Below are 15,738 nucleotides of genomic sequence, written 5' to 3' on the forward strand. Positions count from 1 at the left end.
GTGCCCTTATCGTTATAATTGGCTCAGACATGAGAGTGTTCAACTAGAAACAGTGAATATATCTGCATCTTAAACACTGCAATAAGTTTATGGTCGAGCTGAACAAATGGCGTAAGTTGGCTATCAGGGTTCTCTAGACCCAAAACAGAAATGGCAGGTCCAAGGAACCTTTCTATCGTAAGCAATAATAGGGAGAAGAAACCTTTCCTCCCAGTTAGAGTGGTGGACATGAAGAACAGCCTCCAAGACAAAGCTGGGGAACAAAAAGTTGTTATCAAATAACTTCTTGTCAAGAGAAATACACAGGTAGATTGCACATAGTCTGAAAAGGGATTAGTTTTTTAGTTCCTTATTTTCGTATGTTGTAGATGCAGGCCACAGATGGGGCAAAAGGGGGTTCATGCAGACAATGGTCAGCATCAGTGAGAGGACAATATACTGGGGATATGGTGTGTAGCTAACCGTGTGGTAGCTCTACTGAATGTCCTTTTTATTTCCATTTTCTTTTAGTCCTGTTAATCAGTCATTGATACCTTTCTCACTGTCAACAGGATGATAATTTAAAAAATGATAGTTCACATTGTTTAAGAGTGGTGTTGTGGTATTACTCTCCAAGTTCAGGCTGGCTGTCTTGATTCTAACAGTTAGTTTTATAAAGAGTCTCTCATTTACCTTTAGTGAGATTTTCTGAGAATGGATGAGGTAGGCAATCACTATAGTGCAGCAACGGCTTATACCCAGAGTGGAGAATATCAGCACTGCACCTTTATCCAAGTAATCATCTGTGTGTAAGAAAGGAATGTATTCAATGTAATTTTGATGCCTGGTGTAAATCTTCTCCAGTTATATGTAATCAAAAAAAACTGTTCCAAAATTGTTAACATATATCTTTGACAGTAGTAGAATCATAGGCCCTGAATTCGCTCAGTCATTCCAGGGAATGGCTGGAAACTCCACTAGGACCCAGATACAGAAAATTCTAGGATACAACATGTTGCAACCTTATAGAAGGGCTTCGTGTGGCACTGTTTTGGGGAGGAACCAGTGACACAAAGGAAGTGCAGCATCCCTATTGTGGGTGTTTCTGCTTTCTTGGTGTTAATGGGACCCAGTTACGCTTGGAGTCCAGTGTGTCAAGTGAGATGTGAAGTTGGCCCTGGACCTCGAGAATTGTGGCGATTTTAAAAAAATGCATTTTTTTAAGCAGCCATACGACAGAGAAAAACTGTGGGTATTTTACACCAGTGTTTCTGGTATAAATGAGAAGGGCCACCACAGATGGACCCCCACCTGCACCTATAGGCTCCTGACTCTGACTCTATGAACTTTGACAACATCAGTGGCTGAGTTTTGCCAGGAGTGGGTTTGGTGGTGGTGTGGGGTGAAATTCCCATTTGGGAATAATTCCCCCTTGGATTTTCATGCATGTTGTGTTTGGCAAAACATTGTACCACATGCCTATTATGTTCTAAATAAATTCATCATTTGTTGTAGTCTTTTGATATAACACATTGCTTATATCTTCCTCATTAAGAAAGTAACCAGTCTACAAGAAATATTTGTGTTGCCCCAGGGTATGTTCTGACTGTATTAGTGGAGAGATTTTAAACTTTCATACCAATAACCTGCACACCAACGCTCAGTTCTGGTTCCGCCAGAAACACTCAGCTTCAGATCACATCACAGTCTCGATGCAGACCTGGATGCAAGAGCTGCATGTCAAGGCAGCATTTTCCAAAGGGCAGCACCAAAGAGTCCTCGAAAAACAGGGTAATATATTCATCCCAACCAGCTTCAGCTGCTTCAATGAATTTCGCTCTATCATAAGGTTAGGATTGAGGATGTTTGCTGATGATTCCAGAGTGTTCGGCACCATTCACAATTCCTCTGATAATGAAGCAGCTGATGCCAGCTTACGGCAGGACCTGATTAACATCTAGACTTGGGTTAACAAGTGGCAGGTAATATTTGTGTCACATTTGTGCCAGGTGATGACCATCATGCAGAAGAAAGACCTTTGAAGAATTTTTTTTAGCTGTTAAAACAATGCAGATTACAGTGTGATGAGACAGAATTGTTTAAAATCATCAAGAATGGAATAGAGTAGATAGAAGCAAACTGTTTTCAGTAGTTGAAGGCTTTAGAATGAGGAGCCATGGGTTTAAGATTCAATGCAAGTGATTTAAAACAGAGTAAGAGAAACTTTGTAACAAGGTTCTGAGGCTGTATAATTGACTTCCACAATTAGCTGGTGAGGCAGAAAGAATGGCAACATCAACATTAGATTGGATAGTTGGATGAAGGAAATTATCTTGTCCTATATACAACAATCATACAATGACCCTGGTCACCTATATGTTTCTGTATATGACCGCACATAATAAAGTCATAACGCATTACCGAACATTGAATAAATCTGGCAGAGTGTTGAACTAACAAGTGTAAATGTTCAGGTCTAGTTCCAAAAACAACAGATTTTTCTGAAAACATTACAGTGAAAATATTAGCTGGTGAGGAAGTTCACACCACTAGAAATTAAATCCCAGTAAAATAAATTGCTTGGATGATATGCTGTCATGTTCTGCGTGACAAGTCATCAGACAGTGCTAGAAGGAAATGGGTGATGATCCAAGTGGCTAGAAGTGTTTTTTTTGTAATCTCTGAAACTTGGGTTCATATCCAGGCCAGACTGATCAGATTAGCATTTGCTCTGTACATAAGCAGAACAAGACGGTCTCTAATTCAACATTAATTGGTGATCTCACCAAGTATTGGAAATGGAAAACATGCCACACTGATGCTCTTCAAATTGGGGTTAAAGCAGCATGCTTTAGTCTACTATATCTAACCGGTGATTGCTTGAGCCACACACTGGGTTCCTGAAAATGGGAAGTGTTCTATTCCCCAGCACTAATGTCCCTCACTTTGCTGAGCCAAAAGAGGGTCACAGAAAAATAGCAACTGCTGAAATGCTTCATTGAAGCTTTTCGACCTCAACATCTAAATCATCTTCCCTAACATGAATTATTGGCCACTTCCCATGGTACAGGGACTACAGGCCTCATTATAGACGAGCAGAATATGAACTCATTTAAGTTATAAGGTGCATCACTTTTATATACTGTAACACATATACTTGCGTACTGCAAAGAAAATATTTGCAGGATTAGTCATTAAACTCACCGAGAAAGTAACAGGCTATTGCAAAATGGGACAAGAGATTAGTTTCTTCTGCAGAAGGAATGTGTAAAATTGGAGCATTGTTCTCTTCTTCAAAGCTAAAAGCATAAACAGAGTGTAACAATTGTTTCTTAACATAGTTTAATTAAAACTACATTGTGAATTGACAGTAGTGTACATAGGTTGTTATTAGATTGTTGTAGAACAGTTTAGGACAAAGGAATTGGATACATAAAACGAAAAAGAAACACTTGTAGGGCTATGGGGAAGAGCAGGTGAGTGGAACTAATTGCAGAGCTCTTTGAAAACCCACACTAGCTTGATGGACTGAATGGCCTCCTTCTGTGCTATAGGATTCTATAACTTGATGAATTATACATGTTCAGAAATAGTAGATGTATGTGCCCAAGGTTCTCTATATGTAGGGATAAATTGATACTCATACTCATTTTTAAAAAAAATTAGAAACAAAAAATCTTCTCCCACATCCTACCCCCACCCCAAAGCTGCTGGTTGGTATATGGTTCCACAGTGCCAGCCAACCAAGTACTTGTATCTCTCTCATAAAACCATTCTTCTGGGTGAATATCAGCTGTGGAGGGCATCACAGTTAAGGCTGATTCAGTCCTTACCCAACAACCATATATAGCCAGTTCTGATGAAAGGTCTCAGACCTGAAACTGTAACTCTGTTGCTCTCTCCACAGATGCTGCCAAACCTACTGAGTGTTTCCAGCATTTTCTGTTTTTATGTAGATTTCCAGCATCTGCAGTATTTTGCTTTTGTAACCATATATACATAAGAACACAAGAAATAGGAGCAAGAGTAGGCCATTTGACCCCGAGCCTGCTTCACCATTCAATAAGTTCATGGCTGATCTGATTGTGGCCGTAACTCCACTTTCCTGCCTGCTCTTCATAACCCTTTGCTTCCTTGTAGATCAAAAATCTGTGTAGCTCAGCCTTGAATATAATAAATGACCCAGTCTCCACTGCTTTCTGGGGTATAGAATTCCAAACGTTAATGACTCTCTGAGGGAAGAAATTCCTCCTCATCTCAGTCTTAATTGGGAGACCCTGTATTTTGATCCTGTGCCCCCTGGTTCCGGATTCCCCGATGAGGGGAAACATCCTCTCAGCATCTACCCTGTCACGCTCACTAAGAATCTTATATGTTTCAATAAGGTCACTTCCCATTCTTCTAAACTCCAATCATTATAGGCCCAACCTTTCCTCATAAAACAATCCCTTCACCCCAGAAATCAACCTAGTGAACCATCTCCGATCTGCCTCCAACGCAAGCATATTCCTCCTTCAGTAAGGAGACCAAAACTGTATGCAACACTCTAGGTATGGTCTCACCAATACCCTAGACAGTTGTAGCAAGACTTCCCCATTTTTATACTCCATCCCCCCTTCAATAAAGGCTAATATTTAATTTGTCTTCCCAATTACTTCATCAACGTTAACTTTTTGTGATTCACTTACAAGGACACCCCAATCCTTATGTACTGCAGAAATCAGCAGTCTCTCTCCATTTGAATAGTATTCTGCTTTTCTATTCTTCCCACCAAAATGGACAACCCCACATTATAGTCCATTTGCCAAATCTTTGCCCACTCACTTACCTATTCATATTCTTTTGCAGACTCTGTGTCCTCCTCACAAAGTGCTTTCCGACCTATCTTTGTATTGTCAGTAAATTTGGGTACAATACACTTGGTCCTGTTACCCAAATCATTAATATAGAAAGTAAATAGTTGAGGCCCCAGCACTGATCCTTGTGGTGCCCCACAAGTTACAGTTTGCCAATCTGAAAATGACCCATTTATCCCGACTCTCTCTTTCCTGTTAGCTAGCCAATCCTCTATCCATGGTAATAATATTAACCCAACACCATGAGCTCTTATCTTCAAATTGGGGTTAAAGCATGCTGCTTTAGTCTGCTATATCTAAGCAGCGATTGCTTGAGCCACACACTGGGTTCTTGAAAATGGGAAGTGTTCTATTCCCCAGCACTAATGTCCCTCACTTTGATGAGCTCAAAAAAAGGTCACAGAAAAATAGCAACTGCTGAAATGCTTCATTGAAGCCTTTTGACCTTAACATCAAAATCATCTTCCCCAACATGAATTATTGGCCACTTCCCATGGTACAGGGACTACAGGCCTCGTTATAGATGAGCAGAATATGAACTCATTTAAGTTATAAGGTGCATCACAGGGCGGCACAGTGGTGCAGTGGTTAGCACCGCAGCCTCACAGCTCCAGCAACCTGGGTTCAATTCTGGATACTGCCTGTGCGGAGTTTGCAAGTTATCCCTGTGACCGCGTGGATTTTCGCCGGGTGCTCTCGTTTCCTCCCACAGCCAAAGACTTGCAGGTTGATAGGTAAATTGGCCATTATAAATTGCCACTAGTATAGGTAGGGGAATATAGGGACAGGTGGGGATGTGTTAGTAATATGGGATTAGTGTAGGATTAGTATAAATGGGTGGTTGATGGTTGGCACAGACTCAGTGGGCCGAAGGGCCTGTTTCAGTGCTATATCTCTAAATAAAAATAAAATATATACTGCAACGCATATACTTGCGGGCTGTAAAAGAAATTTAATATTTGCAGGATTAGTCATTAAACTCACTGAGAAAGTAACAGGCCATTGGACCTTTGATGTGGCACCTTATCGAATGCCTTTTGGAAATCCAAATACACTACATCTTCTGATTCCCCTTTAGCCACCCTACTTGTTACATCCTCAAAGAATTCTATAAATTCGTCAAACACAATTTTCCTTTCACAAAACTTGACTCTGTCTGATTGTATTATGATTCTCTAAATGTCCTGCTACTACTTCCTTAATAATGGGTGCTAGCATTTTCCCAATGACAGATGTTAGACCAACTGGCCTATAGTTCTTCCCCGGATCTAAGGAATTTTGGAATATTACAACCAATGCATCAACTATTTCTGCAGCCACTTCTTTTAAGGCCCTAGGATTCAGGGCATCAGGTCCAGGAGACTTGTCAGCCTTTAAGTCCCATTAGTTTTCCAAGTACTTATTCTTTAGTGCTAATGACTGTTATAAGTTCCTCCCTCCCTCCCTTTAGCTCTTTGATTTTCTACTATTTTGGGATTTTTTTGTGTCTTCTTCCATGAAGACAGATACAATATACTTGTTCAAAGTCTCTGCCATTCCTGATTTCCCATTATTAATTCCTCAGTCTCATCCTCTAAGGAACTAATGTTTGCTTTAGCTACTCTCTTCCTTTTTTTGTGTCTTTTTTTATTTCTTGCTAGTTTACTCTCATATTCTAATTGCTCCCTTTTTTTAAAAAGTCATACTTGGCTGATTTCTAAAATTTCCCAATCTTCTGGCCTATCACTAATCTTTGCAGCCTTTTCTTTCAATTTGATGCCATTCTTAATTTCCTTAGTTAGCCACGAATGGTGCATCCTTCTTAGAGAGTCTTTCTTCCTCTATGGTATATATCTTTGCTGTGAGTTATGCAGTATCACCTTAAATGTCTGCCATTGCTTATCTACTGTCTTACCTTCTAACCTATTTTCCCAGTCCACTGAAGCCAACTCGGTCTTCATACCTTTGTAATTGTCTTTATTTCAGTTCAAGACACTAGTTTCAGTCCCAAGTTTCTTTCACTGAATGTGAAAGGATCCTTTACTGTGAGATCATTAATTAATCCTGTCTCATTACAAATTACCAGGTCTAAAATAGCCTGTTCCCTGATTGTTTCCAGAACATATTGTTCTAAGGAAGTGTCCTGCATTCACTTCATGAACTCATCCTCAAAGCTACCTTTGCCAATTTGACTTGTCCAATCGATACAAAGATTAAAATCACCCACGGTTATTGCAGTACCTTTTTTCCAAGCCCCCAGTATTTCATTATTTATATTGTCCTACAGTGTGGCTACACTGTCGGGGCCTACAAACTACTCCCACCAGTGACTTCTTTCCCTTGTGATTTTTTTATCTCCATCCAAACTGATTCTACATCTTGATTTTACGAGCCAAGAACATTTGGGCGGCACAGTGGCGCAGTGGTTAGCACCACAGCCTCACAGCTCCAGTGACCTGGGTTCAATTCTGGGTACTGCCTGTGTGGAGTTTGCAAGTTCTCCCTGTGTTTGCGTGGGTTTCCTCCGGGTGCTCCGGTTTCCTCCCACATGCCAAAGACTTGCAGGTTGATAGGTAAATTGGCCATTAGCAATTGCCCCTGGCATAGGTACATGGTAGGGAAATATAGGGACAGGTGGGGATGTGGTAGGAATATGGAATTAGTATAGGATTAGTATAAATGGGTGGTTGATGGTCGGCACAGACTCGGTGGGCCGAAGAGCCTGTTTCAGTGCTGTATCTCTAAACTAAACTAAACTAATTTCTCATTACTATACTGCTCGGATCCTTTTATTAATAGAGCTACTCCACCTCCTTTTCCTTTCTTCCTATACTTCCAAAATGTCAAATACCCATGAATATTCAGTTCCCAACCTTGGTAACTCTGTACCCACATTTCTGTAATAGCTATCATATCATACCCATTTATTTATATTTGTGCAATCAATTTATCCATCTTATTCTGAATACTGGGTGCATTCAGATAAAGAGCCTTTGATTCTGTCTTCTTACCATTTTTTTCCTATTCTGACCCTATTTGCTGATGCACTCCTCTGTTTGTACGCTCTGTTCCTTCCTTTCACACGCTGGTTATCATTACCCATATTGTTACCCTACATTATTGCCTTGATCTTTCTTGTTAACTTGCTAAACCTCCCCTCACGTGAACTCTCCTACCACCCCCCCACTATTTAATTTAAAGCCCCCTCTACAGCCCTAGGTCACCGGTCCTAGGGCAGTTCAAGAGAAGCCCATCCCAAAAGGACAGCTCCCTCTTTCTCCAGTACTGGTGCCAGTGCCCCATGAATCGAAACCCAGTTCTCCCACACCAATCTTTGAGCCACACATTCAACTCTCTGATCTTATTTACCCTATACTAATTTGCTCATGGCTCAGACAGTAATCCAGAGATTATTACCCTTGTGGTTCTGTTTTTTAATTTAGCCCCTAGTCACTCATACTCTCTTAGCAGAACCTCTTTCTTTGTCCTATTTATGTCTGGTATGTATGTGGACCATGAAAACTGGATCCTTCCCTGCCCACTCTGAGTTCCTCTCCAGCCCTAAGGGGATGTCCTTAACCCTGGCACCAGGCAGGCAACACAGCCTTTGGGACTCATGCTCTCGGCTGCTTAGGTATCAATTCACACAATTTTACCAGATAGAAATCAGGAACAGGAATCCTAGCTAACCTTTCTCTTCTTTTGTCCAAGGACTCAGCCGAATTGTAGCACATTTGTAGGCAGTGCAGCTAAGATCAGTTAAATCAAGAACAACAAGTACTGAACATTGAATCTTCCTGGCCTGCATAGTTTCATGCCCACTGGACTGGGTATAAAAAACTGGACCACAGAGGGACTTCAGCTCAAAGATTTTTAAAAATATATATATTTTAGAGGTCATCAAGATGAGTGATGTTGGTTTTGTGGAGTGGAATACATTCTTGCATTTCAGGCACCGAACATCAGCAACAGCCTCTCAATGGCACAGTTACAAGCAAAGTAAAATATCAAAATTCTTATCGTGTCCTAACCTCAGAGGTACTGTGACCTTTCATTTCCCACACTAATTATGCTATGGTCCCTCAGAGTGAGATGGCCAATTTAGTACTAATTATGCTCCTGCTCTGCAACAGAGCCTTTGTGAAGTGAATGATCCTTACAGGAGCAAATAGGAAAACTTTCATCCCATCATTCGGGATTAGACTGGAGAAGTTAAAATCTAGTGTCTAATCCACATCATTGTGTACTCCCTACCCTCAGAGTTTTCTGTTGTGAAAATTTATCAGCATACTCACAGTGTAATGCACACATCTCATATATCTCTGAGAATCATAGACCTTCTATGCACCAGCCTCCAAATCTGTGCAACATTTCGAAAGATAGCAGAGTATTTTTCTAATTACTCACATTATCTCTTTTTCTTGACAGAGGTTGAGGTAAGCCTTGATTTTCAGATGTTTCTGAACTTGCTTTTTACTAGCTTGTTTGAAATCACCCATGTAAAGTTTGGCTGGCAAAATCTCAACTGGATAGGGCTCAAAGGCGTCCAGCTCCTAGAGGCAACACATAACACAGAAAGATTTCAAAATCTTCATGCTTCGATTGTAATATATGTAAACCTAATAAATTCGGAATCTGCTTAAATTAAATTGTTTAGACCACATAAACATGTACATTCTCCTGCCTTTGTAGAATTCATGTCTCCTTTCATTTAGGATGAAGAGTTGACTTTGGTCAGAGTGTTGCAATATCAATGCCTTCAATGCTGCTCCCCTACTGTCATAAGGAGAATATTTTTGCAAGGCAGGGCTTGTTTCATCAGATAGTCCTCTCTTCAGAGTTGATAGTGATAGTTCTCTATTGAAAAGCACTTCTGCCACACATTCAACAATTCAGCCACTATATATTGATGCAAAGCACTGAATATGGTAGCAGCAGCTGGTGCAGTGGCAGGCTCGGGACAGATAGAGGAACAGCCATACATCACTTTACTTAATATGGAAAAGACACAGTCTCTCATCAACATGAACTGAAATGTTATGCGTTAATAAACATTAGAACAAACTATCTTTCAAGAGCAGTAATATCCTTTAGAAATTTGTTCACTAGACAGACTGAAATTTCAGGATGGCAAAATTAGGCTCCAGCACACTGGTACCAGTGCCATGGAAGCCCAAAGCTCAAGAAAGGTCAGCAGAATGTTTCGGGTCACTTCTGGCTTGTGCAGGCTTGCCATGTGTGCATCAGAAGCATGCAGGGTGGGCAGATCATGACATCAACAGCGTCTAACATTAAGTGCACAGTTTGCCATTTTGGACTTGGCGGGTCCTGTTAACACTCTTAAATCACTCCCAGGTGAACATGTGTTCAGCTACTTGAGGGAACCCCCCCCAGTGGCACTACTTAAAGACATGCACATGGGATTTTCAAGTGAGGTGTTTTTGACCTTTTTTCAACTGTAGAGTTAGTGGAAGTACTGTGTTGATTGTTATTGGAGGAATTTTGAAAACATTTGGGATTTACCAGGGAGTGATCCAGAACTTTGACTAGGAGGTCAGAGGAGTTTGAAGGCCTGACAGGAGAAAGCCTGCTTTCCATAACTGGGGATACAGTTGCAGTTCTTTTTGGCCTGCAGCAGGACTTGGAGATGGAGCACAGGTAGCAGAGAGGGGAAGCTGTTCAGAGGGAGGAGGTGGACGGCTCCCAATGAAAGATGATACCCTCCAAGGGTTCTTAGGGAACACTTTTGCTACCTCAACCAGGAGTAGTGTCTGAGGTTCCAACATTTCACCAAGGAGGTGGTGACTGAACTGTGAACTCCTACAACTGGATCTGCACTCGCATAGCGGGATCTAAATTTCTACACCAGTCCTTTCCTTCCGGTGGAAGTAAGGGACATGAGCAACATTTCCCAGTTTGCTATACATCGCAGCATCAGGGAGTTGATAGACACCCAATACAGAAGGAAAGGGGACTTCATTATCTTCTCTAAGCAGAGAGAAGCAGGAGGAGTGGGCACACGGCTTTGCTAGAGTAGCGGGATTCCCAATGGTGCAGGGTGCCATTGACTGCATGCACATGACTCTATGGACCTATCATGGAGTGTAGTTTTTTTTTATGTTGTTTAGAAACTAAGGGGGGTCTATGTACCTTTAAGACAGAGAGAAGCTTTTATATTCTTTGGGGATAGTGTGTGCAAGCAGCAAGTCTGTTTCCTAGGCAACAGCAGGAGAGGTGAGGTCACATGCCATATTGTATCAGTTAACTGTGGGTAAAGACTGGTTGCAACTGGTTTGATCTGCAGACCAGTGAAGCGTGCTCTCATGAAGAAAGAATTTGTCTCTCTCTCCCAGCAGAAAATTTACATTGACCTAGAGGCTATCGCCTAAAGGGGAAAAAAACCCAGAAAGGAATCGTTGCATTGTTTGAGGTAGCAAATTCCTTTTTTACTTCCAATCTCTAAGAAGTCTCTGCCTCAAGAGTGACTTTCTGTTGCCTTTTTGTGTTTTTGGGAGTTCTGGAATTCTCAGTAAAGTTTCCACTGATAGACTGCTAATTTAAAATCCAAATAGACCTGTTGCGAAGATCTGTGTGACGCCTGCTGCTGAAGTACCTTGAATGCCTATCCATTACAGACTGCTCATCAAATTTGCCTGGAGACTTCGAGTGGCATCTGACTATTAGTCTCTGGGACACCTGACTGCTCCGGGAAAATAACACCAAGACCAGTTATTTTATTATTCCTAAGAAACAGCTCCAATTTAAACCATCATTTTAAAACCAGTTAACCAATGGTTTTTGAATGTATGTGTGTGTGCATGAGGGTTAGGAAGAATAAGAAGTTATAAAGTCTTTTTAGACATAGATTTCTCTCAATAGTGTTTAAGATTTAGTTTATTAATAAATTGTTAATTTGTTGTTGTTTAAAGATACCTGGTTTGGTGTGTTTTATTCTGGGGGTTAATAAAGTGTTTAATTTGTCTAATTTCCGGTAGGTGGGAAAACTTTAATAATATGCTGTGACCTGTGGAGTGGAACTGAATTGACAGTGCATTATTCCCGCCTTGGTCGTAATAGGCCCCACGTGTAAACAGTAGGATGTACTGAAATTGCAAAGACCACCACTCCATGAATATGCATTTGGTGTATGATCATGCCCAGAATATCCTGTCAGTAAATGCCCTGAGTTATACAGCAAAGAAACAGGCCCTTCGGCCCATCTTGTCTGCGCTGGCCATCAAGCACCTATCTATTTCTAATCCCTTTTTCCAGCACTTGGCCCATAGCCTTGTATGCTATGGCATTTTAAGTGCATCTTAATATTTCTTATATGTTGTGAGGGTTCCTGCCTCGACCACCCCATCAGTTAGTGTGTTCCAGATTCCAACCACCCCCTGAGTGAAAAAGGTTTTCCTCAAATCCCCTCTAAACCTCCTGCCCCTTACCTTAAATCTATGCCCCCTGGTTATTGACACCTCCGCTAAGGGAAAAAGTTTCTTCCTATCTACCCGATCTATGCCCCTCATAATTTTGTATACCTCAATCAGGTCCCCCCTCAGCCCTCTCTGCTCTAAGGAAAACAACCCTAGCCTATCCAGTCTCTCTTCATAGCTGAAATACTACAGCCCAGGCAACATCCTGGTGAATCTCCTCTGTGCCCTCTCCAGTGCAATCATATACTTCCTACAGTGTGGCAACCAGAACTGTACACAGTACTCCAGCTGTGGCCGAACTAGTATTTTATATAGCTCCATCATAAACTCCCTGCTCTTATATTCTGTTCCTCGGCTAATAAAGGCAAGTATCCCATATGCCTTCCTAACTACCTTATCTACTTGCTGCCTTCAGTGATCTATGGACAAGTACACAAAGGTCCCTCTGATCCTCTGTACTTCCTAGGGTCCTACCACCCATTGTATATTCCCTTGCCTTGTTAGTCCTCCCAAAATGCATCACCTCACACTTCTCAGAATTAAATTCCATTTGCCACTGCTCTGCCCACCTTACCAGCCCATCTATATCATCCTGTAAACTAAGCCTTTCCTCCTCACTATTTACGATACCACCAATTTTCGTGTCATCTGCGAACTTACTGATCATACCTCCTATATTCACGTCTAAATCATTAATATACACTACAAACAGCAAGAGTCCCAGCAGCGATCCCTGCGGTACACCACTGCTCACAGGCTTCCAATTGCAAAAACAACCCTCGACCATCACCCTCTGCCTCCTGCCACTAAGCTAATTTTGGATCCACTTTGCCAAATTACCCTGGATCCCATGGGTTTTTACCGTCTTGACCAATCTCCCATGCAGGACCTTGTCAAAAGCCTTACTGAAGTCCACGTAGACTACATCAACTGCTTTACCCTCATGTACAACACCTAGTTACCTCCTTGAAAAATGCAATCAAATTTGTTAGACATGATCTCCCTCTGACAAAGCCATGCTGACTACCCCTGACGAATCCCTGCCTCTCCAAGTGGAGATTAATCCTGTCCCTCAGAATTTTTTCCAATAGTTTCCCTATTAGACTCACCGGCCTGTAATTACCTGGTTTATCCTTACTACCCTTCTTGAATAATGGTACCACATTTGCTGTCCTCCAGTGCTCTGGCACCTTTCCTGTGGCCAGAGAGGATTTGAAAATTTGTGTCAGAGTCCCTGCAATCTCCTCCCTTGCTTCACAGAGCAGCCTGGGATACATCTCATCTGGGATTTTTCCACTTGTAAGCCCACTAAAACTGCTAATACTTCCTCCCTTTCAATGTTAATTTGTTCAAATATATCACAATCCCCCTCCCTGATCTCTACACCTACATCGTCCTTCTCCATAGTGAACACAGATGAAAAGTAATCATTTAAAACCTCACCAACTCCTCCGGCTCCACACACAGATTACCACTTTGGTCCCTAATAGGCCCTACTCTTTCCCTGGTTATCCTTGTGCCCTTAATATACTTATTAAACGCCTTGGGATTTTCCTTTATCTTGCCCGCCAGTGTTTTTTCATGCCCCCTCTTCGCTCTCCTAATTACTTTTTTAAGAACCCCTCTACTCTTTCTATACTCCTCTAGGGCCTCTGCTGTTTTCAGCCCTCTGAATCTGCCATATGCCTCCTTTTTTTTCCTTATCCAATCCTCTTGACATCCAGGGTTCCCTGGACTTGTTGGTCCTCCCCTTCACCTTAACAGGAACATGTTGGCCCTGAACTCTCACTATTTCCCTTTTGAAAGACTCCCACTAGTCTGATGTAGACTTTCCTACAAGCTGCTGCTCCCAGTCCACTTTGGCCAGATCCTGTTTTATCATATTGAAAATCGGCCTCCCCCAATTCAGTACTTTTATTTCCGGTCCATCTTTGTCCTTTTCCATAACTACCTTAAATCTAACAGAGTTATGGTCACTATCCCCAAAATGCTCCCCCACTGACACTTCTACCACTTGTCCGGCTTCATTCCCTAGGATTAGGTCCAGTACTACCCCTTCTCTTGTAGGACTTTCTACGTGCTGGCTCAAAAAGCTTTCCTGTATGCATTTTAAGAATTCCGCCCCTTTAAGCCTTTTACACTAAGACTATCCCAGTTAATATTGGGGAAGTTGAAATCCCCTACTATTATTACCCTATTATTTTTACACCTCTGAGATTTGCCTACATATCTGCTCCTCTATCTCTCCCTGATTATTTGAAGGCCTATAGTACACTCCCAAAGTGATTCCCCCCTTTTTGTTTTTAAGTTCTACCCATATGGCCTCATTTGAGGAACCTTCTAAGATATCATCCTTCCTTACTGCAGTAATTGACTCCTTGATCAACAGTGCAATGCCACCTCCTCTTTTACACCCGCCCCTGTCACACCTGAAGATTCTATGCACTGGAATGTTGAGCTGCCAGTCCTGCCCCTTCCTCAACCATGTCTCTGTGATAGCAATAATATCATATTCCCATGTGTTAATCAATGCCTTCAATTCATCTGCCTTACTTGTAAGACTCCTTGCATTAAAATAGATGCAATCCAGCCTTGCATTATTCGCTTGTGCCTTAACAGGTCTATATTTGCTCTGTCTTCCAGCCTGACTTAATTTCTCTTCAATATTTGACTGTGCATCACCCCCTACTGTACCTCCATTCTGTATACCATCCCACTGCCAAATTAATTTAACCACCCCCCTTCCCACAACAGCACTAGCAAACCTCCCTGCAAGTCCCCTGGTTCAGGTGCAACCCATCTGTACAGGTTCCACCATTGCCAGAAACAGACCCAGTGATCCTGGAAACTAAAGCCCTCCCTCATAGAGTCAGAGAGATACAGCACTGAAACAGGCCCTTCGGCCCACCAAGTCTGTGCTGACCATCAACCACCCATTTATACTAATCCTACATTATTCCCTTATTTCCTACCATCCCCAACTTCCCTCAATTCTCCTACCACCTACCTACACTAGGGGCAATTTACAATGGCCAATTTACCTATCAACCTGCAAGTCTTTGGCTGTGGGAGGAAACCGGAGCACCTGGCGGAAACCCACGCGGTCACAGAGAGAACTTGCAAACTCCACACAGGCAGGACCCAGAACCGAACCCGGGTCGCTGGAGCTGTGAGGCTGCGATGCTAACCACTGCGCCGCCCCTCCTGCGCCATCTCTTCAGCCACACATTTATTGGCTCTATCCTCATTAGCACATGGCACCGGGAGTAATCCAGAGATTACAACCTTTGAGGTCCTGCTTTTTAATCTGCTACCTAGTTCCCTAAATTCTTGTTGTAAGACCCTATCCCTCTTTCTACCTCGTCGTTGGTACCAATGTGAACCACGACCTCTGACTGTTCACCTTCCCCCTTCAGAATGTCCTGCAGCCGCTCCATGACATCCTTGACCCTAGCGCCAGGGAGGCAACCTACCATCCTGGAGTCTTGTTT

The 15,738-nt window shown here is 42.2% G+C and overlaps 1 protein-coding gene across 1 annotated transcript in view; it reads right to left on the bottom strand.

Annotated features, from left to right (window-relative positions):
* The window catches only part of styxl1 (serine/threonine/tyrosine interacting-like 1), a 62,881-nt gene that overhangs the window by 760 nt on the left and 46,383 nt on the right, over nt 1–15,738 (bottom strand). Inside the window, exons 5-7 of the mRNA XM_068009921.1 lie at nt 9,222–9,367; nt 3,184–3,278; nt 673–782 (exon numbers count right to left, since the gene is read on the bottom strand). Coding sequence (XP_067866022.1) covers nt 673–782; nt 3,184–3,278; nt 9,222–9,367 — 351 coding nt within the window. The remainder of the gene's footprint in view (nt 1–672; nt 783–3,183; nt 3,279–9,221; nt 9,368–15,738) is intronic.

This window comes from Heterodontus francisci, chromosome 30, assembly GCF_036365525.1.
Source record: "Heterodontus francisci isolate sHetFra1 chromosome 30, sHetFra1.hap1, whole genome shotgun sequence".
Taxonomy (NCBI): domain Eukaryota; kingdom Metazoa; phylum Chordata; class Chondrichthyes; order Heterodontiformes; family Heterodontidae; genus Heterodontus; species Heterodontus francisci.